A 22,878-nucleotide genomic window follows, 5' to 3' on the forward strand; every position below is an offset into this window, starting at 1 on the left:
TTCGTTAGAATGACAAAACTTTTTGCAGCATTACTCATGCTTGAGTTTTCTACGTAATTATTTTGATGGCCCAATAAAATTATTTTTAGATCTGTAATTTTTAGATCTGTTATTTTTAGATATTTCAGCGCGCGCGCATACACACATACATAAAATTGTCCTTTTCATATAATAATATTTTTGAATGAATTTTTTCCAATTTATGTAAACTGCGTTGATTATTTGTCGGTATTGAAACATAGTTTAACTATTTGAATAAACTGAAAATTGTAAAAATTTACATAAATATTATTAAGCATCAAGATCCATTTTGATTGTGAATATGGCTCGCTTCATTGCTTAAAACATTAATTTCGCTACGTTCAGCGCTTACAGCACTTTTCAAGCGTCATTTCATCCTTGTTGTTTTTAAATATTAAATAAGAATAAATGATGCTTACAACCGTTGATATGAGCACCAAAGCGAACGCAGCTAAATTAAACTAAAACAGAATTGGGATTTAAAAAGAGTATACAATTTATCATAATAACTTCTTATTTGATATGAACTTTACTCTAAGTTTCTATGTGCTCGGATTGTTGCGCTATAGTAGTAACAAGAGGCATTTTGTAACCACTTCACGGATACTGGTAGACATCCGGTACACCTGCGAGACGCATGGAAATCGCATGGGCATTTGGACTTGGTAACGTATTCATAGAATTCTCGCGCTCCATCTTTCTCTCCAGTTTGTGCAAATATTCTTCCGCTTCGCGCTTTGTTCCAATCCACAAATACAGCAGATAAGAGAAAAGAAACACATGTCAAACGTTCGATCGAAAACAGTGGAAGCTGACGCACCAGTCACAAACGACGTGAAATAACGCAAACCCCGAGAGAAGCGATACGCTGCCATTTGTCGTTTGTATAGTTTTCGCGTAAGTTGCAGAACAGAATAAGCATGATAACTCGAAAAGATGATAACTTTTGTAAGCAAAAAAAAATTAGTAGTGAATACGTATGGAAAATGATATGAAAGTCATAAAACGATGGATTACAATGAAAGTATATAAAAAGATAAATAGAATTATACTGAATATTAAAATATTGTGACTCAATTTTTTGTGCCTGAAACATTTAGAATGTCGAGCCCTTTCCTCCCCCGTAAAATACAATAGATCGATACTGCAGATACTTGAAAAAGTCCGGCAAACTTGTTCGTTAAATTACCTACATATTTCAAGTATAATCTTCCGAAATCACTCTTTGTTTTCTATAATTCAACCTCATACTTGTCGGAATGTTCGAGCATCTCTCTCGGGTCAGTAAGTAACAACCTTCGCACCCATTGTCCGGGTAAGAGAATCCTGACGCGAGGTCGGTGGTATACGAGGCGTTTCGTGGATTCATTGCGACGCATTCCACGTCGAACTATTCGTCTTGCCAGGTGGCGTGCAATTTGGCGAACCCGGGGACACGACAGTCGGAAATCCGGACATCTCGGCCGCAGTCAGCGCCACGAAGACACCTTCAGGACTGGCGGATGTGAATCTTGGCGCTTTCATAGTCTCACAACATTAAATCCGTACGATGTATTGAGGCAATTTAAGCTGTTGTAATACTTAATCGTGTTTAAATACGCATTACTTTTATTTCGTGAATTTCTGTAAAATTTGCAGCATTTTGGCTATGGTATTTCTTGGTGAATGCATTTATACCTTTGCTTTGATTATTTCCACGTCGGGCATAACAGTACTTTTTCGTTAATTCGTAGAAAAATGAAAACTCTTTTCTTTTTTATCATCAGTTTGTACATTACGCGAAACAACCATTTTTGAGAATCAAATCTCGAACAAATCGGACGTTTTATGAGGACGTTGAACGCGCTCAAGTTAATTCTGTATGCGTACACACGTTAACATTTTATACGAATATTGTAAAGCTCCCTGCGAGGTGTTCTCCGCGTCACCTGGTCCACTTTGTCCCCTGTTACTATCGAATGAAAATCCGGCTTGGAAACTTTCCTGTCGCGATGCTCTTTGTACAATCGGCTTTCTCCGTTCTTCGGGTACGTTTGTCCGCACGGATGAACAGGGTACGGTGACCGACGCGACGGGTCTCGTTTTTGCACGGCAACTCCTCCTGTTTGTCCTCGCTTGAAATAAGGATTCCGGATTGGAGGGTCGATGTTACCTGTTCGAACTCAACTATGCTAGGGTGAAATCTTTTTTTCCCTCCCATTCCCCGATAGCTTCTCTTGTTTGTTTCTGTCTGGTTCTCGATTCGTTCGGACCGATGGGAGTACGTCAGGTGTTCCGCCTATAATCCTTCGACTAAGCACGAATGGAACTGTAGGGATAGTTGATCCTGTGCGATAGCATGCCCATGTTTCTCTGAACCGCACTTGACCTGCCTCTCATTTTTACGAGTTATCCGATTTCTGTTTATAATTATGATTAAAAGGAACATAGTATTATTTAAAAATTAGCACACAAAGGATTCACCAGATGATTTTCTAAAGATTTTATCGCATTGTTATAACAATTTGATAATCATCGTTAATGGTAGAACGTCGATGGCAACGTTGCTGTTTTGTTTGTGGGCAAAATTTGCCAAGCTTATTACAAGATAATTGATAGTCGCTTCATCGGCTCGTTATCGCATTCGAGGCGCAATTCGAAAATCGTGTTAGCGATGTACGTCGATAGACTGGACGATTATTCGTCCATTATCATCGCGTACATGCTCTCGTCCCGGTGTCTGGATTACAATACCAAATGATAGCCATCAGAAATGCACGACAGAACTTCGCAACAGCCCTTGGTCGCCCGTGGTAGGGGATCGGATTTACGTGCCGTGAGATACGTAGATCGCCATCTGCGAGTGTGTTTGCGGCGACGTTAACACGAAACACGTTCATGTTTCCGTTTTCCACCCATCATGCCCTCACCGTCTGCAATTCGATGGGAAGACAGGCACTGCGTGGCACTGCGAAGAGGGTGGCTCGTTCGTACGAGAGTTTTCAAAGAAAATGCACATATATGTAAATATAATAATATATAAAGTAGCGTTTTATGTACATGTATACATATACATACACACGCACATCGTTTAGACTCTCACCGATGTCGCGGGACGCTATTCGGAAAACCATCACGCTACTAGACTATATTTTATCTCGTAAATGGATGTGTCTGATCGAATGTGAATTTCTTACCTGATATCAACTGTCGATCCATGAGGATATCGATGAATAGAATGGGGAACGCGACGTGTACAGTTCGCGGATATGCAAGCATCCGGTTCGTCAGAACCGGAATTTTATTATACTATGTACGTGCTTTACGTTTTTCATATATGAAATATCACATGTCTCCCGTTATACACAAGCAACGTTCTATAGTTTTTCGGAATTTGCCTCTTTATTCTTACTATTATTTACCTCCTATCATTTTTCTTTATTTCGACGGATTATCATTGCAATGCGTACACTATTCATAAGCGAGGCCGAAACTGTGAATAATTATAAGTAATTTAATTAAAATGCGCGAGATATAATGATGTGAATAACAATTATATTATTAATGAAATAATAAGCTGAGTATGGATTTTTTAATGCATTTTAGATACTTTATTTAAAATATGTGTCAAATATTTCATTTTAGGAAAAATTGTTATGCATGTTAAGTGAAGCTTGATATTTGGAGCTTATAATCCTTTTCAAGATGTGTATATTTTTAATGGCTAATTTTTCATTAAGCTTTAAAGAGTTATGCGAACGTAATAACGTGCATTTTAATATGTCACGGCGTTAGTCGCGAAATTGTTCCCGGCCACTTTGTCGGAATATTAAGGCCAGCCGGAGTCTGTACCCGTAGTGGCTTCTGAGGTGTCCATCGTAACGGCGTGTTTATTGTAATAAGCGAGTCGGAAGAACGTCGTAAAGTTAAAGACCAAACGCGCGCGCCTGTGTATTAGAGAAACTACAATAGAATTCCAGACCAAAGTCATCGTATAGCAATTCCGACCAGTTTTCAACAGGACAGTTAAATTTAAACTAGTGACACTAATTTAATGCCCGTTATTAACATTATTCGCAAGGAACGTATATATTCTTTCAGGGAGAATGATCCGGATTACATACATGGCAATACGTTTGCGCTACAGATAAAAATAGTTTCCAATCGAATGTTGAACTATTACCTATATATCCATAAAACTCCGCTTTATTGGGGATTACTCAGAGGAAGCGACAAAAATCGAACAATATTTTGGATTCGATATGAAGATTTGAAATTCTTCTCTGATATATAGGAGATATATATATATATATATATATATATATAGGAGCATAAATTTTTGTAATTTAAGAAATTTTATAAAATTCTGTTTTATGTAAAAAGTATAAAATGTTTTGTGTAAAAAGTAAAAAAGAAAAAAGAAGATTATATCACTTGTAACTCTGATTCGTTTCTCAAAAATAAACAAATTCTATACAGAAAAATAAACAAAAATATAAAATAAATAAAAAAAATGGTAATGGACGATGGCGTTCAATTAAAAAATGTCTTCTTGCACGAATGAAATAGTTTGTGGTCCTATATATATTAAAAATGATATTTTTTTTAATCTTCATGTACCACACATCATCTATTGACATGTCACTCATAACACAATTTGCATATTTTGTGTATCAGCTTTTCTACGCGCCTCCCAATCTCACGCACTGTTTCTGGTTGGCAGAGCTCGTATCATATTGCGTCACTCGAACACGAATACGCGAACGCGAGTTTACGTGTTATGTGTTCCGCACATCGTAAATCGTGAAGTTACGAAATGGACATACAGTCCACTCCCGGAAAATGTTTCGAAGCTTTCACCTGTTCACAGCTTTATGTTGAAAGGTATACGCGTGACGCTACATATAATAAGTACTTCCACAAATCTGAATAACAATTAACGTAGAAATTTTATATGTATTACTCGAAATAAAAATTTGATCTCGTCTCTTAATATAAAAGAAATGATTGCATATTATAACGGAGAAGAATTTGATAAGAGAAACAGAGGAGAATTTGATAAGTGTAATTTTTGCTGATAACGGAAGATTTTTCTTCGAAGGCCTTTCTTCGAAGTTTTATAGAATAAATCTCTTTCAATTTACTATTCCAAAGCCGATGATTTTGTTTAAGCATGCACGCCGTATTTCTCATCTTTTATCTTTTCTCTTTATGCGTGATAAGAAAAATAATCTTCGATATAATGGTTCGGCGAAACGGCAAACATCTTTTACAATGAATCTCAGGCTGGAACTCCTATCACCGACACTGCGAGAAAATTCCTTCGATCTATATGACGGAATTCTATTAGCTAGAGCACATAAAATCTAGAAGAAGGTAAAGCGACTCTCGTTGATTAAAAGAGTAAATTTGCAAATCATATAATTGTATTTGGCCAAATACTTCAGATATTCACGTTTCATGTTTAACTAATTAATTCGAATATACATTTATATGCATACCATCTTATTAGTAATTTCATTCCTTTAGAATTATTTTCCTTGTTCTGCTCATGTCAAATGTTATTATCTGATGTTTCGATTCTCATTACATTTTATTACGTTACTCTACGTATCGGTAGTAACGAACCCATAGTTTGGCACTGCCTAGTTCATTGTGAGAAAAGACACGCGATCATAGAGTGACAGACTTCCTATCGTGTACTTTAATTAGCGTCAGCGAAATACCCGGATGAAATCAGTAGCCAGGAAAATAATAGGAGGGTATGTTGGGAGAGTTTACGAACTAACAGGCATATTGCCGTAGTGATGACGAAATAGCGAGAGGCGAATATACGTGGCACGTAAATACCCTCGTGAGAAATAATTAAAAAATAATTTAACGCGTGAGTTTAATAAAATTTTCGCATATTAATTAATTGCATTCGAGCTATCGAAATTCTAAAACGCTAAAGTTATTTTACAAATGTCTTGAAGTGATAGAACAAGATTTACATATGTAGTAGAAGGCATTGTATAATAAAAGAAAAAAGGAAACCGAAGGAAAAGAAAATGGAATAAAGAGAAGAATTATCTTCAGGTGGTTGCTTTTATAAGAGACTTAATGTATATGATGGGTCGCGGGATTGACGTGTCTTTTACGAGCTAGTATTGAAAAAAAAATGCGATGAGCAGAATCGATCGATGTGAAGCAAGGAGCACAAACAAGATATTCCCTCGACTATTATACCGGAAAACAATATATTCCACGTTTCAATTATCTTAAATTCCACAGAAAAATTTAAGACGTTTCAAGAAATCATCTTTAAATACTCTTAAATAAATATTAAAAAGAGTTTTTCTGTTAATTGCTCCAATTATAATTGTCAATTTATCTGAGACGATATGTAAACGTAATACATTTTTTAAATTAAAAATTTTCTTGTGAACTATTTTATAATTTATTGTTTTACTTAAATCGCTATTGTTGATGTATTTACGATGCATATATAATATATTTTGTCTATATAACGCGTGTAAGATAACATAGAATGTGAATATTCCATAAAGTGAGAAAGAGGAGGCATTCATGCGCGCGAAGCTCGATTGTTGGCGGGGAATGAGAATGGAATAGGATGAGACTTAACGTGCACGACGGGTCGTAGGATTGACGTGTTCCTTATAAACCAGAAGGGCGAGGCGAAGATAGTAACGGAGGAACCAGACGCGAAAGTGAAGGAGGACATTGCGCGGGTGGAAGGCAGGTGGATAGTAAGGATGACGAATAGAGAAGGAAGACGGGATAAGGTAGGAAGGCACGTCGCGGCGCCTGCACGCCGTGGAAACCCGATTGTTCTCCGCAACCGACTGTGTCTCATTACTTCGAATTGGCTAGCCGTAGACAATGCCAGCGGGTAATACGATTATCCGGAAGATGGTTTTCAGCGGCCACTCCTTCGTTTCTATCGTCCTCTTCCTCCGATCGGATGTCCTTTTGCGCTCTTATGTTTCAACCCCGCGCCATCGTATAAACCCTTTTTTCCAAAGTATGTTGAGAAAATCAGTTCTACGGGGGTGTACGAGACCGGAAAAGAATAAGGCAGTGCGGAGATGACGGTGACTAAAGAAACAATGGACCAATATACGGGAGACCATCTTAAGGCGGCTCTAGACGATATGGCTAATTTACGTCAACTTACCCACATTTACTAAATATCGACCTACGTATGTGTGTGCATTACAAAAAGAGTTTGCTAATAGCTATCAAATGTTGAGTGAAATAATTTTAATCAAATGGTTGATATAACTAAAAATACTTTTTACTTTACTAAATATTTATTAAATATTACTAAATAATATTAATAACCAACTGATTGATAATAATTACCAAATATTTTCTATTTAAAATATAAAGTAAAATTGTTTTTAGTTATATTAATCGAATATTTGATTGAAATTATTTCACTTACTATTGGGTAGCTTTATTACCAGACTCTTTTCAATGTATGTATAATATTTGATAATTTGACATACATTGGTCATATCGTTTGAAACCGCCTATATTTATCACACAGACAAAAATCGAAGATTAACTTTAGATCGAAGACAGATGGTTTCTAAAACATGCGGAGAGTGCCCGCCGAAACTTTAAATGCGAGGAAAGGGACGAGTGCTTTCGCTATGCAACAAATAGAACAGCTTTTCAATCGTATACTGCCAAGCTCCGGTTACACTTCGTCGGTCGCCCGAACATTTCAGCGCGTTTTTACTTACATCAGCTGCACGACAACTCCGCTCGATTCGACTATGTTCTGCGTATTTCTAGTATTCAAGAGGCAATTCAGCCAAACCTACATTCTACGCCTGGTTTCGAAATTTTGTGGCTAGCAAAGAATTGAAATGTTTTTCTGGTATTAAAAGTTACAAAAGAAATTCCTGAGCTATATACGGAAGGAAAGGAAATTCTTTGAGTTTGCAATATTATTGCTCATTCAATTTTGTCCTTATTTTAAATATTATTCTGACATGTTTTGTTAGAGATTTTCCATACGACGAAAATAGTTTGTCAATTTAAAATTTTCGTTATGCAAGTATTTTTGTTGGATAATGTAAACAATATTCTTTGATGCATGAAACCGTAATGAGTTACCATTTTATATTACTCAACATATAATGAACACGTTTATGCTTATATCTCTCTCGTAAATAATATATGAAACTAAAAAGATGTTTAATATTTCAACAGATTTCAAAGATAAATTCAGTCAAATCTCCACGTTTTTAAGGATGACTTGGTCTTTTTTTTTATTTGCAAGCATGCGACTGTAACTTGACTTTCATCGTGTCGCTCATTTGAATTTCTTTTCCAAGTTGCTTCGCCTAGAAAAGAGCTACCGAGTGCGTTGGAGATTAGATGAGAAAGACTGGACGATGAAAAGAGAAGACAAGTAAAGATGAGTTGAAAAGACAATGAGCCACTAGAAGCGTGACGTTTTCTTTCATCCACCCAAAGATAAAAAGCAAAGAGTGATCTACGAAAAATATTCTGTCATTCTTTCTGATAAGGCATCTATAGGCAAAAAAAACTTGATTTCCTACTTAAAATAACAGAATAAAATCAACCAATTCATTCAGTATAACTAAATAAGATTTTCGAAATTGAAAAAATGCTTATATTTTTTAATAATTATTTTTTTTAATAAAATTATTTTATTAATAAATTATTTTTTTAATAAAAGATTTAATAAATTCTGATCGATTATAAAATTAAGTTTATTTAATATAAAACATATATTTTCTAGTATATAAAGTATGAATTTCGTTATAATATATTTACATTCAAAATTTTGCAAACAGAATTTATAATCATATAATTATAATTAAGTGTTAGATGATAAATATTAAAATATACTTTGTTTATAACTCAGTTTGATAAATATTTTTCTCAATAAATTTCAAGTATTATGTATATATCTTATTTTTCAATGTTAAAATTCTAATCACTTTCTCTCATATTAGAGAAAGTGATTAAATGTAAAAAAAAGGTAAAAAAATTACTTATCGAGTCATAATTTTATGTCTCAAATGCGGTTAACAGTTTTTTTCCTTTGCATTATACTTTGGGAGTTGATAGAACGAACAATTTTAAATCTAAATATAATTTCTATATTAGTGTGTTAAGTATATAATTATATTTATCTAAATGATTTAATAAAATTAATAAAAAGGAAAAAAATAATAAACGAAATTTTTATTTTAAAAATTAAAACGTAGTTAATTAAAACTTGTTAATGTTCTTCCTTTTTCATACAAATCTTACAATATTAGAAATGTATTTAATATTTTTCTTTTCATTGTTTTCCATTTTTTTCTGAAAGGCAAATTATGTATAGGTACATTTCTAACATTTAAATAATTTTTTCACTGTAAGATTTTTGTTAAATTCGAATTCGGATTTTATTGCATCACGAATTTTCTTTTCAATATGAATTCGGGGAGAAATAATTGATTTAGAGGTAAAAAGGAATGATAACCACGAATAAAGATGCCAACTAAGGAGACAATGAGCTACATCGTGGGCAAATTTTATTTTATTTCCGGGAAGATAAGACCCAAAGATATTAACCGGCAAAGCGACTTAGACTTGGACAAGACGACGTTTCCACCTCACTGTGGGTTTTCATTCTCGAGGAAAACTACTCTGCATTTCAAATCCGAGGAAAGCCAGGCTGCTTCTTGTCGCAGATGGTCGATTTAGCTGAGCGGTAGAAGAAAAGAAGATGGGGATGCTCGGACAAACGAAAGCTGAGGAAATGTATTTACATTGATTTTGCTTATATCATAAAATATATTTTATTACTTTTTACTTAACATTCGATTATAATTTCTATCGTAAAAGCTGAATATAACATGTTTCACTTTATATTATACAAAAATACATACTTTGTATTAAATAAACTTAATTTCGGAAACTTATAATTAATTTTGTCAATTAATAATAGTCTATATCAAGTCATTTATTTGAGTGATATAACACTCCAGTTTCAGAAATCTAATTTAGATAGATATGTCGTGTTAATCACATCCAAATATTACTAATTTGAAATAAACAGTTAAATTTAATTATGTAAAATCAATATCATCATTCTTTTCATATAGCTGATCTCATTCAAAAGTAACACGAAGAATTGACAATAGAACAAGCGATGTTACGCGCGAAAAATAGCACGCTCGAGAATTAACCGACGACAACACGAATCCGGATTTAGTCGGGAATGCTTGGAACTCTTCTGCATTTCAAATTGAAAGGCTAGGCGGAAGAATCGTCTGGTGGAAAATGGGAAAAAGGTCGGATGCGATATCGGACTAAACGGGGTGACGTGAGAAAGCGAGGATGGGGTTGCGAGAGGGAGAAAAAAAATAGGAATTTTTCTTGGGGCATCAAAGTCACCGCCAAGGTGTAGCGAATTTGATCTATCGGCATAACCTTTGATAGGCGACGAAGAAAAATTGGATTTTAATCGAAGTTAGAAAAATGTACGCGGGAAATTGTAATATCATCTCTCTTTCTTATTATCTCGTCTTAATTCATAATTTTCCTGTAATTATTGGATCATCTCTAATTATTTGACAGGTTAAATCATCCTTTGATCAGTCTCTATAACATATAATGTGCGAGCATGAAAAATAAATGCTCGCGTTGAATATTACACAAATATGATTTCTCTGTTAATAATCGCTGACAATGAAATCAATTAAATTTTACAAAGGATAATAATGGTTATAAGCGACTAATATTAATTCGTGGAGTCATTTGCTGGTCACGTAATAAAAGTGGGTTATATAATATTGAAGAAATCAATCAATCATTGATAAATAATTTCATACTAATTAAACATACAAAATATTTTAGTATTTAGACAAAAAATATTGTCTGTTAAAAAAATTAAAAACAATTCAATTAACTTTTTGTGTTCTCGATGCTGATAAACAAGATTTTTTAAATAAAAGTTTGCAATTTTTAAGATTATAGATATGTAATTAAATCAAATTATAATATTAATAATTTGATAGATAAAGTTAACTTAGAGTCTCGTTTATGAACTGCTAATACTCATTGTGATTGATTTTCTTGTAAGCTAGGTAAATTGTCACTGAGCGCTATGTGTCTATATGGATAGGCCATGTAAGTAATGTGAGCGATGCCGAAATCATTACCAAGTCAAATATTGAACTTGGCTAATTTGTTATCGGCGAGAAAGTAGAACGACGTGTAGAAATCTCCTTTGCCGGCAAATTTGCCCTAGTTACCGAAGTTATAACGTTGTTAAACGTTCCTGGTCGACTTATGAGAGGTAGCCCCGTTGAAGAAAATGTATAGATCACTCTCGAACGGATTCTCGTGCATGGAAATAGGCGTTTGGAATAATAAAGGGTTTTTTCGGAAGTGCTTTGGAATGAAGTTTAAACGATCACGCTTGAGGTACTGCAGTCGAATATTAAATCGGATAGAACTACGGTATATACAATGACTTAGAAGAAAATTTATATAAATCATTAAGAGTTTGAGACACTTTTTCGATTTCTGATTATCGTTTTTGTCTTTTACGATGTGGAACATATTCTCACGAGATTACTTTACAAGTTTACGATCGTTCACATATTTACATGAAACATTTTTTAATGTATTAAAAAAGACTGTGAAGAGTTTCATTAAAAAGTTTTATTACACTCTTGCATATCTTTGCTAAAATAACCCATTGTGATTTGCATATTCAAATCATGAGTTTGTATCATGAGTATCATAAGTTTCTTCGGTGAAACAGACAGAGCTCGTAATAGTGTAAAGTATATACTATGACCTAGATCTATTTCGTTTCTTATTTATACATTCTGTGAATAATTTGGAATCAGTTTTTTGATACCTAATTTAAATGATATTTAATTGAATACATAATTGAATATTTAATCTATACTAATTAAATGCTTAATTGATTATTTAATCTAAATTTATCAAAATCATTAAATTGCTGTGATAGATGTATAAAAAGACTGATAACTAGAAATTGAAATTATAAAAAAATCTGTTGCCTAGATTTTTACTAGAAAGTTACCGAGATACATTAGTATATCTCTCCTTTATCTTAAATGTAACATTAAAAGAATTAAGTTTTCTTAGAAAAAGGAAAAATCTATTTTTTAATTTAACCAAAAATTATTGATAAATCAAATAAAATTGATAAAAAGAATATTCTTAATATGATCAAATGGCATTTTGTCACTTTTGTTTCATAACTCATTTTGATAAAAACCGCCCATTTCTAGTTATGACGATTGATTTTTTACGAAATTATGTTAGTTTTTATTTTTTGAGATTTTGAGATATATAATAATGTTTAATTATATATATTCAACTTGAAAATGACATTTTTTTTTAGTTGTGATGTTTTTTTTAGTTGTTCCTTTTTTAAGGAAGAGAGCCATATATAGTTTCCTATTCGTTTACATATCTCACATATAGTACTACGTTAATATTCCAAACTTACATTAGAAACCATGTATTCTAAAGTTAACCTTCCAATATAAGTTTAGTTGTTACTTCTGATATATATCCTCTTTGTTCATCTCATTGCTCTGTCGGTATGCTGAGACAGGTACATCCCCGAAGTAATAACGTGCCTGTACTTGTGCATTTCCAGTGGTGTGGAACGGAATGATTTGCTCGAGGATAATGGGAACCTTTGTGCATCTTTAGCAATCATTCGGAACTTACCGGACAGAGAATCTCAGCTACGATAGTCACGAAACTACTGTTCGTTCAAAGGAACTGAAGAACAGAGAGCAAAGGTCCTTGAAACTGTCTCGAGAAGGTAGCCGACTACACTCGACGCTAGCACTTATCGTTGTGTAACTGTTTGTTCAACCACGAAGACAAGACCATTTACCATAACGAGGAAAACGCTAGCGGAACTTAGAACCGGTGAAAGCTCGCAACAATAGTCGCCTGTTTATCCTATCCTTTGCCCTCCAAATCCTCTACTGTCCTATATACTCTTCTTTCATATCTGCTTATAATCTGCTTTTTACCAGGTTTTTTTATCTCGTTTCCGGTAACATAATGCTTAGCGAAAGCCTTGGAATAATGTTAAAGATTTAGATTTTGACAAATCAGTAGTTCTGATGTGAGATGTGCTACTTTTCATTGATAGACGTATTATTTTGTCGAATACATACACTTTAAAGTTAGATAACTATTTCCATAGTTCCGAGTGGAAAATATCCTTAAATAATAGTCAGAGCATTTGTGTCAACGGTGTTCTACGTGCTAGGTATTCCTCGTCGTTTCCTCCGCTTCTACGACCTTTCGTCCATTAAGTCGTCTCTCGAGGAAGTCGTTACCACGAGGAAGGTGTAAGAGTAATGGCGCTGACCTTTCGTAAAATATGACATAGTCGTACATGTAACGCGATGACGCAAGTGTACATGCATTTTCTATATTTAGCGTGATTTAAGACTGGTACTCCATTTGATTAATAAATGATTAAAAGATATTCGATGGTTTATAAAGATGTCGAAAGATAGTCAGAAACTAGAGAAAAGAAAAGAGTCTTTAATATATTCAAGCGAAAGTGGGACTTTTATATAAACTTGCGTGTCTCATTCTAAAGAAATAATATTTTGAGCACGTACACCATCATGGATCGTATTACAGCGAAACGGAAATAGAGACACGAGCCTTTATTGCGGTCTTCGCGGAAACATCAATAATCTCAGGAACTTCTTAAGCGGCTTGAACGTTCTTTCGGTAACCATAGTGCTTTATATGCCGATAATCGATTGACGAAGAAAGAATTTTGCTGAGTTTTATACCACAAAAAAAAAGAGCGCCACTCAAGTATCTCAACGCAAATCAACGATCGTCTTTGATAAAAATCATCGAAGCGTTTCGATCCGGATGATGTTAAATATACTCTGAAAAGCTTTTCGATTTAAATTTCTTTTCACTGTCTTCAGCTCTTTGATATTTGCTTTATTATTTGTTCTTTTTAAACATTCTTATTTAAGTAAAAATATCGAATTTATGATTCTAAAGTCAAGAATCATATAGCATTGACATATTATTTCAATAGATTTGTTGGTAAACGATTTTCAGTGACAATTTATATATCCAACAAAAATTAATTTCATTATAAATTATTTATTATTTAGACATTTATAACGTAGTAGAAAAAATTTATTGAATTCATTTTTATATTGAATAAGCTAGAAAAATCTATAAAGGAATAATGTGATAAATTGACGATTGAATATTAAGCCACTTAATATTATTTATTGAAAATAGAGTATTTCAAGTTTAGTTATTTTTTAAAATATGGTAAAATTCATATCAAAGTAGAATATAATAAATAACTTTGTGTGCATTATGTAGTCTTTAGATTTTGAGCATATTCTTTAGATTTTTGTATCAGATTTCTTATTATGAAATTCTAGAGAATTTTCTAAATATTCGGTATATATGGGACGTAAAGCAATCGATACACGTTATTTTCTGACCAATTTGTCGAGCTGGAAGGCGGCCTGCTAGGTTCGGGATAATGAGGGAATTGTTTTCCGAAGGTGGCGCGCCTTTTAGCGCAAAATTGCTCCGCTCTCTATGCCGGCGACCGATGTGGAAGGGATGAAGGAATCGAGGAAGAGAGGGTGGCGCAAGGAGACTTCGGCGGGATGCAATTTATCCTGTCGCATTAGATTCAAAATAATTGATCCCCCGGGCGGATGGAGAATAGCGAGTCATTACTTCAGAGTGATAGCACCCCCATCGTAGTGCAGGCCGGAGGAAAATAAAAACTCGGAAATCACCTGCTCCCGATGAAAAATTTGACAGCCGAGAAAGAGCGAACTAAGGAGATGGAGAGAAAGCCGCGGATGCGGCATGGAGCAAGGTAAGGATAGCACCTTTGCAGAATGGGCTTTCCGCAGCTGCAACAGCCCGGAATTCGCTCGAAAACACATCGTTTGACTTCTCGCGCAGCTGACTGCACGAGACTTTCTTTGTTATTGCCTGTCACATTACCCACAAGAACTACGTAGTTATTATAGCGTTCGAAGAATATCAACATTTTTTACAGTTAAAAACACCATTTTTAATTAGTGCTTGCTACGTTCTAAAAATATATAAATGAGCATAAAATAAATAAAACACGAATGTGCTTTCCGAGATAGAAGTAAAAATAATTTGAGATATATATAATTTTACTCTCAAAAATAAAGCTATGTCCTATATAAAGCATGCATAATTTTTTTACGTATATTTAGATTGTAAAATATATTTTATTTCAAAAATTATAAAATAAAAATATTTCATATAGTTTTATGCATTTTATGCTTGCAATCATTCAATTGTGCATTTAATCGTTTCGAATTATACTTACGTATATCGAGTGAATGGACATCCATCAGTGGTCCAAACAATATCAATAACGTACAGAGCCTAGCGATTATCAATAAATAATCGGTCTTCATGTTCTCCGTTGAGTGATGACTTCATCAGAGCATTCGACAAATAGCTGTAAACATAATTATAAAATAGTCGTATTAAAACGTGTATATTTTTTATTGAGCCTGGTTAACTCTTTTTTAATTTCTAATATTTATGTAACTAGCATTTGTCGTTGCATTGCAATAGGAAAAAAAAATCGATTTTATGAGAGAAAGAGAGAGAGAGAGAGAGAGAGAGAAAGAGAGACGGAGGGAGGGAGGGAGAAGAAAGAATTCTAGTTTGATTTCGCCAATCTCCGGAATCAATATTTAAAGCAGAGAAGACAGACTTGGCTGCTTGTGCAAGGACGTGCTTCGGAAGTCCATGTGATATTGCCTGCCTTCCAATTTGCTGCCATTGTTTTCGGTCCGGATAAAACCTTCGATCGCTATTCGGTCACGTTTCTACACGAGCACCCGGGAGATTTTAAAGCCGCCTCTCGAAATATTTTCTGTCCTAGCGCCTGAAGTGGAGGGTCAAGTAAAAAGGAACTTAATCGACTTAAGAGTAAAACTATATGTCTACGTATTTCTTTTTCTTGGCACAATCCTGGACGACCAGTCAGCCCTCGATGGTTTCCGCGGTACGTGCGTCGCCTAGAGAAAAAAAAACACAAAGAGACTCCACTCGAAATCGAGTCCCTGCTCAATTAGCTCAACCTTGCGTCCGCGTATCCTTCTCGGTGAAGGAAAGCGTGATAAGAGAGAATGGAAGAATGAACTTATTATGTTTTGGGAAAAAACTTTTGGAATAAGTCAGTTATATATTATAAAAACAATTACATTGCTAGAAAAATGTTCTGGCTAACTAAAGAAAAATATTTATAAAGAATCGGTAAAAGAGAAAAAGAGAGGTATTACTTTTGCGTTTGTTCAACTTTGAAAAAATTGAACGAGCGTTTGTTAAAAATGTTGAAGGTTATATTAAATCATTTCACGAAAGATGCGTAAGAAATTTAAAAGAAAAATAGTTTATTACACTATTTTATATTCTGTAATATGATTTCTAACGGAATGGAAAGAATAATTTTACTGAAGTATCTAAAATCTTAGCTAGATAGAGATCTGAAAATAATTTTGTTAAATTATTAAAATTAATGTATAAGATGTTCAAGCATATGCAATGTTGCAAAAAGTTTTGAAATTCTGGCAATCAGCTTGAGTGTCTTATAATTATTTTGATAGTGTGACAAAATTATTTTCTATACAGATCTGTATCGAGCTAACTTTTTTAGATACTTTAACAAAAACTGTTCTTTTCTTTATTAACAGGAATACGATGTTTTGAAATTTATGTTGATATCGTAAGGTAGTACTTTCCCGATCGGTCGCGAGAATAAGGAGAATAACGTATTGTGCTAGAAGCTAGACAAAGAGTAATTAACTCCACGAAGAGTAATTGATCGCAGATAGAAGGTTCGAAACTAAGTTGTTAGACACTATCCAGCTTCCAGCAGCACTGACTACGTTTATATCGTAGCTGGATCGTGAATGTCCACGCGGAAGGTATATCACATCAATCGACATTAATTAATTGCTTTCGCTCGAAAGCGACATCACGCGATTTAATATCTCTCGCGAGGTAACTCAGCTGGCAATTTACCTATAATAAATACCTCGAATTTTTTGGTCTAGCGACCATCAGGAGAGTGACATGACACGATTCACACACGACACATACGGAGACAGTGTTCCAGTTAGTTACCATCATTCACCATCCGAATCTGTGTACGTGATATCGGTGCTACATTTAACGAGCGGAAATGAATAAAAACTCGAATGAACGTTAGCTTAGAGAAAGAGTAAAAGTTAATCCCAGAATGAAAATAGATACAGTGTATGTATAGAAAATTTCTGTGGCTAAAATTGATCCGCTTACACTCGAGATGATGTACGAAGGGATTTTATTTGCGAATGTGTAGGCAAACGTGAACAAATCGTAGATGTAATCGCAACTCCCAATCATTGTATTTATGTATTTACAAATATTTATTTATGTATTCCACTATTAGAGCAGACATTAATGATAATATGAATGATAACGAGAGGAACAATCGATGGGATAATAAATATTAATATGATAATTTTGCGCCATATTTTTATACGAAAATTGCCATAATGGTTATCAAAAATATCATTTTGATAATTATTGCGTTCTTGCATTTTAATAAATTATAATTATAAATACTGGCGAACTCATATGTATATATGTAATGCAAAATTTGAAGCTATATAATTTTATGAAATTTTATTCACAACAACACTCTGTTAACTTTTTCTTTTCAAAATATTTTTTCTATATGAATGCCTTCTAAATCTCAATCAGTGGATAATCATTGATATCAGTATGCCATTGATAATCAGTGAATTAAATACGAGATCCTTAACCTAGCTAATCATTATTATGTGATCTAACCTTGTTTTAGTGCTTAATTCAATGAATATTGAATTGGTATTGGAAGATTGAAATTAACATGCAAATGTCAGTATTTTATTTATATAATATTCAAACATTCTTCCTTTTTTAGTTGAATTTCATTGATTGTTGGTGTTAAGTATGCCACTGGATAATTAGTGACTATTCATTGATTCAAAATTAGAGAATAATTTGTGATATTTATAACAAATATAGTGAAGTTTTGCAGTAATTCAATATTATCATATGAAGATTTTGCTGCTTGCGAATAATTTCACGACCGATTTATCGCGTTTTGATAGATTGTAAACGCAATGTGACGCCACGGTTATAGCTATACGCCTATGTGTTTCTTGGTATACCAGGACATGTAGCATTGCTATCGACACAGCGTTAATTAGTGCACACTTGCGACCTGATGTTACCGAAATACCATTAACGACCCTTGCGGAGTGCGCGATGCGGTATCGCCCGTTTAGATCACGTTTTCTGCCTACCGCAAATAATTAGCAAACGGTTGGCTTTATGACTGTATGCCGCTATAGCGATTTGGACATTGGAGGCGCAAATTAGGATGGCGTCTACCTAGACGCGTTTGCCGATAATTTAATTGATTATTGACGTATGCGTATACACACGTGCATCCATATCGATCTGTCGCAGAGGACGCTATTTGCTCTCTTACGCTCTAAGATGTACGGGCAAAGCAGCTGCTTTGTTAGAGAATTTCGATCAAAGCCGAGCGCGCATCTGTCAATGGCAGAGGCCTGATAATTAAATCGGTGCCAATTTATATATGTAATGAGTTCCACAGTGTGCCAGACTAATAAATGTATCACTCGAAAATCGTGATCTCGTATTAATATATTGTGGAAATGCAGCTAATTAGTAATTACTTCATAATAGTTGCAATTTACATTCAATGTGCAATTCAAATAATTAAGGAATATTGAACTTAGTACTGATAAAATGTGAAGGAATATTCATTATGTGTTTTATTAAAAATCATATCAAAAATAAAACTCGCAGTTCTTATTCTTTGAAAGCGTATACTTGCTCATTTTCTTAAAATGTATAAAAACTTGATGTGCAAAGTAATCATGCTATTTGTATATGTACAATGTAGTAATACTGTCAGCCACACATTATTACGTTTAGTTTATTGCAGCATAATTAGCCGCATAATGATCGTCTAATCCGCACATAGGTAATTAGCAAGCTAATGCTAATTTACATTTCAACATGATGCCATAACTGCATTTATCTACGAGTGATTAGTTAATTTTAAATTAGCCCGCTTGATGTTTGCTCATACGCACTTCATTTCTCGGTTATATACGTATGCATCTGTATGTGTATGTATGTTCAAAGGGACTTCTGGCAGCGTAATATTGATTGCTTCATATGACGGCTGTGCCTCGTTATCTTGTACGTGATATGTCGATACCTTGTGATACACTTAATTGAAGACATTTTGCCTCATTAGCTATGCTGGTTGGACATTCCGGATATCGTGATTAAACATTACCATGTCCATTGCGATGAATCATTACACGCGATACCCTGGTAAATGCCAGTTTGCTTGGTGAAAGAAACTAGAGAGAGAAGAAGAGAGAGAGAGAGAGAGAGAGAGAGAGAGAGAGAGAGAGAGAGAGAGAGAGAGAGAGAGAGAGAGAGAGAGAGAGAGAGAGAGAGAATATAAATATGCATTTGTTAGTATTTTATAGGCAATTAATTTATATCTAATGATAATATAATCATTACTGATGATTATACAATATATGATATAATTATATATAATTATAATATATAAATAATATATATAATTATTATATCTTTGTTGTATATTCATTATTATAGAATTAGATTACCTATTTTGTCATCTCTTTACATTTTCAAGTAACTTTTTATTAAACTTCTTAGTATTAATAGATGACGCTAATTAGGAGTACTAATTAGTTAAAGATTTAAGGCTATGTTATAAAACTATTAAACTGATGTTGTAGCAAAACATTTTAGTCGTTAGAAAATGACAAGGAGAACCTCGTAAAATTTTTTGAGACTCAGAAGTACTTTCCAAGGACTTTTCCGTAATGACAAGAACTCTAGAAGGACAAGAATTTCTTCCTGCTGCCGTTGCAAAATACATTCGAGATTTTATGGACCTCGATTGCTAGAGTCAGTGAAATTTGTGGATCGTATGAAACGAATGTTCGAAATCCCGAAAGACGAGTCGAGGTGAATGTTTGTTTTAAACATTGAAGAATTTCAATTTACATATACAGCTGATTGTGTCATTGTTAGCTACATGTAATTAAATATTCATGACGCTTATTATATTATAAATATTATATATATTATTTCTTTAATATAGACAAAGAAGCTCATAAAATTGCAATGCAATATAATTAGTATCGTGACCTACTAAACGAGTATTAAAAGTTGACTTATAAATTGATAATTATTTTATTTTTAAATATACAATAACGTAAATATAACGTTTCAATATATTAAGTCCTCATCAATAACCCTCTTCTTTTTTCATGAATACTGATGACGATGTAATTATATTATTTCTTTAAATATATAATATCTGATATTAAATTTTCTAGATAAAAATGATTTATTGATAAATAATATACACATGTGATCAAGAAAGTCCAATAAAATATGATACTAAGTTATTATAACTCGGCTGCCTACAAAATAACGAATCGCTTGTCTTAATACTGATATGAGTTTGTGCGGTAGAAAATTGTAGCGAGGATAAATTACTTAACTCTAGTTAGCCACCAGCTACCTAAGGTTACCATAATTCCCATAAGAATCCCATTTAAACTTTCAGTGCTCATTTATTCTAATGTTACGGCAGTGTACAAACCTGTCCTCCATGCAACGCCTCGATGTACACTTACAGTCTTTAGTTTCGTATGCAATAAACTGAGAAATTTCACTTTGCAGGTGGAAGCAATCGAAAATAAACTTTCTAATCATCATAGATTTTTCAACGGTCAAAGAAAATTAGAGAAAATTAAAAATAATAAATCGCGTTTGTTTAAATTCTATCTATATCTATCTACAAGAATAAAAATAAACAACGTAAAAGGATACCACTCGGGTATAGTTTTGTGAAAGCTATCAGTTGTGCAAAGAAACTCTTGACGTTAGCTTCCGTAAAAGGATACTCGAAAGGACTCGATCGGAAGAATAACGAAAGGTGTTTTCCGCGTGGAAATGGCAAGTTGGCATACGTGTTGCAGAGGAAATCGTAAAAATATTTTCACCCGATATTGTATCGAAAGTGGACATCTATCGCGCGGAGTCGTGTGATCGGAACTACTATCGCGAAGATGCGCAATATACGCACATATCTTTGCATATATTGAAGTGAGAATTGATTCTCTAGTATACATATATTGGAGTGTCCACATATAAGACACAATCCCAAAGGAGACTTTGTCCTGAATGATCGGCGGAAAAACCGCCTACCCTGGTGAATCTATCGCTGGCTATTATCGCGTACCCGGCGGTTTTAAGCTATCGCAGCATGTAAGAGTGCCAAGAGAACTTTTGGTCCTCCCTGATGGTATTGCCTACCTACTCTTCCTATATAGGTATATATATCTGGAACCTTCCGACATCGCAGAATCTTCCATCTACCATGTCCTGCGGCCTCCATCGTTTACCGTTTCGGCCGAGATAACGCGAGCCTGTTTGTACAAGGCGTTAGGCATTTACCAGTGTATGGAGCGGACGTATTCCAAAGACTAGCACTATGCAATATTTCACGTAGTCCATTGCGCTTATAGTTTAACTTGGACTACATCCAAGCAGGCTAAGACACACTCCAAGGTTAGTTTCGGAAATTCTGTGCTATTCTCGTGCAAAAGTAATTTTCAAGTGTATCTTAGCATAAGCTAACACACGATTATGATTTCCATAATTATAAGAAAAGAGTACATGTGTACACTTTTTAAAAAAACATTATGATCCGGAGACGAAAGGAGGGGGTATAATTTTTTTTATACGTAATGTAGGTATTTAAGAAAATAAAATTTCTAGAACATAATTTTTATTAATATAATTATATTTATTAATATAATTTTATAAATATAATTTTATAAAATTTTAATTAATGATCAAAAGAAGTTTCGCGATCTCAAAAAGAGTATATGTATCGACTTTTGAAAGAGTAGTAGAGCTGGTAAACGATAATGATATGTTTGAGCAATAAATATCTGGTATATTTAAATAAGGTATTCGGGAAATGATTGTATTTATCGATTTCATGGAATAATTTTTTTTTCAAGCACATTCAGATTCAACAATATTAAATGATGTAAAGCAGCTTCGGAGAAATGTTCCGACTGGACATTTATCGAAATCCATATTGCACAATAGACTTCATTAGCTTGAGTGTTTCATTATTTCACGCGATGTCGATAGACTATTAGCACAATAGATGACCTGAATAGCATCAATTTAATGGAAGCTAACTTCTTCAGAAATAGATAGAATAGTTGCAATAATGGTTTGCAATACTGTTACGATAACTTTTCTTTCGAGCATCATAAATTTATCGTAATACGTAATGTTGCTAAAAATTTCGAACAAATACTAATTTTTTACCGAACAATTATATATAGATTGATAGTTTCGAATCCACGTGTCATGATATTGGCGTCTTTTCGGCTTCGCGTATCTATTTTCTTCTGACACAAGTCCACGTTCGTTGTGTATTGCGATCACAGTGTACGATATTGTTAAACGATATGTCCGATATATATCTTCTGGCGGCGAGACATCGCTTATATGGAACAAAGCTATGTCTGTCAAGCCCATTTATTTCGTCTCGCGTACAATTGAGGGAACCGTCTTCTTATTTCAATGTTATATTCCTTGGAAGGTTTTCAACAGGGGAAAACACAAATATACGTATACGGTATC

The 22,878-nt window shown here is 33.9% G+C and overlaps 1 protein-coding gene across 1 annotated transcript in view; it reads right to left on the bottom strand.

The window, feature by feature from the left end:
- LOC105619356 (discoidin domain-containing receptor 2-like) overlaps positions 1-15,500 on the bottom strand; it is a 43,595-nt gene extending 28,095 nt beyond the window's left edge. Inside the window, exons 1-3 of the mRNA XM_012200876.1 lie at positions 15,410-15,500; positions 14,987-15,023; positions 2,053-2,098 (exon numbers count right to left, since the gene is read on the bottom strand). Of these exons, the coding sequence (XP_012056266.1) occupies positions 2,053-2,098; positions 14,987-15,023; positions 15,410-15,500 (174 nt within the window). The remainder of the gene's footprint in view (positions 1-2,052; positions 2,099-14,986; positions 15,024-15,409) is intronic.
- Positions 15,501-22,878: the final 7,378 nt, after the last annotated feature.

The sequence above is a fragment of the Atta cephalotes genome (genome assembly GCF_000143395.1).
Source record: "Atta cephalotes unplaced genomic scaffold scaffold00021, whole genome shotgun sequence".
Lineage (NCBI taxonomy): Eukaryota > Metazoa > Arthropoda > Insecta > Hymenoptera > Formicidae > Atta > Atta cephalotes.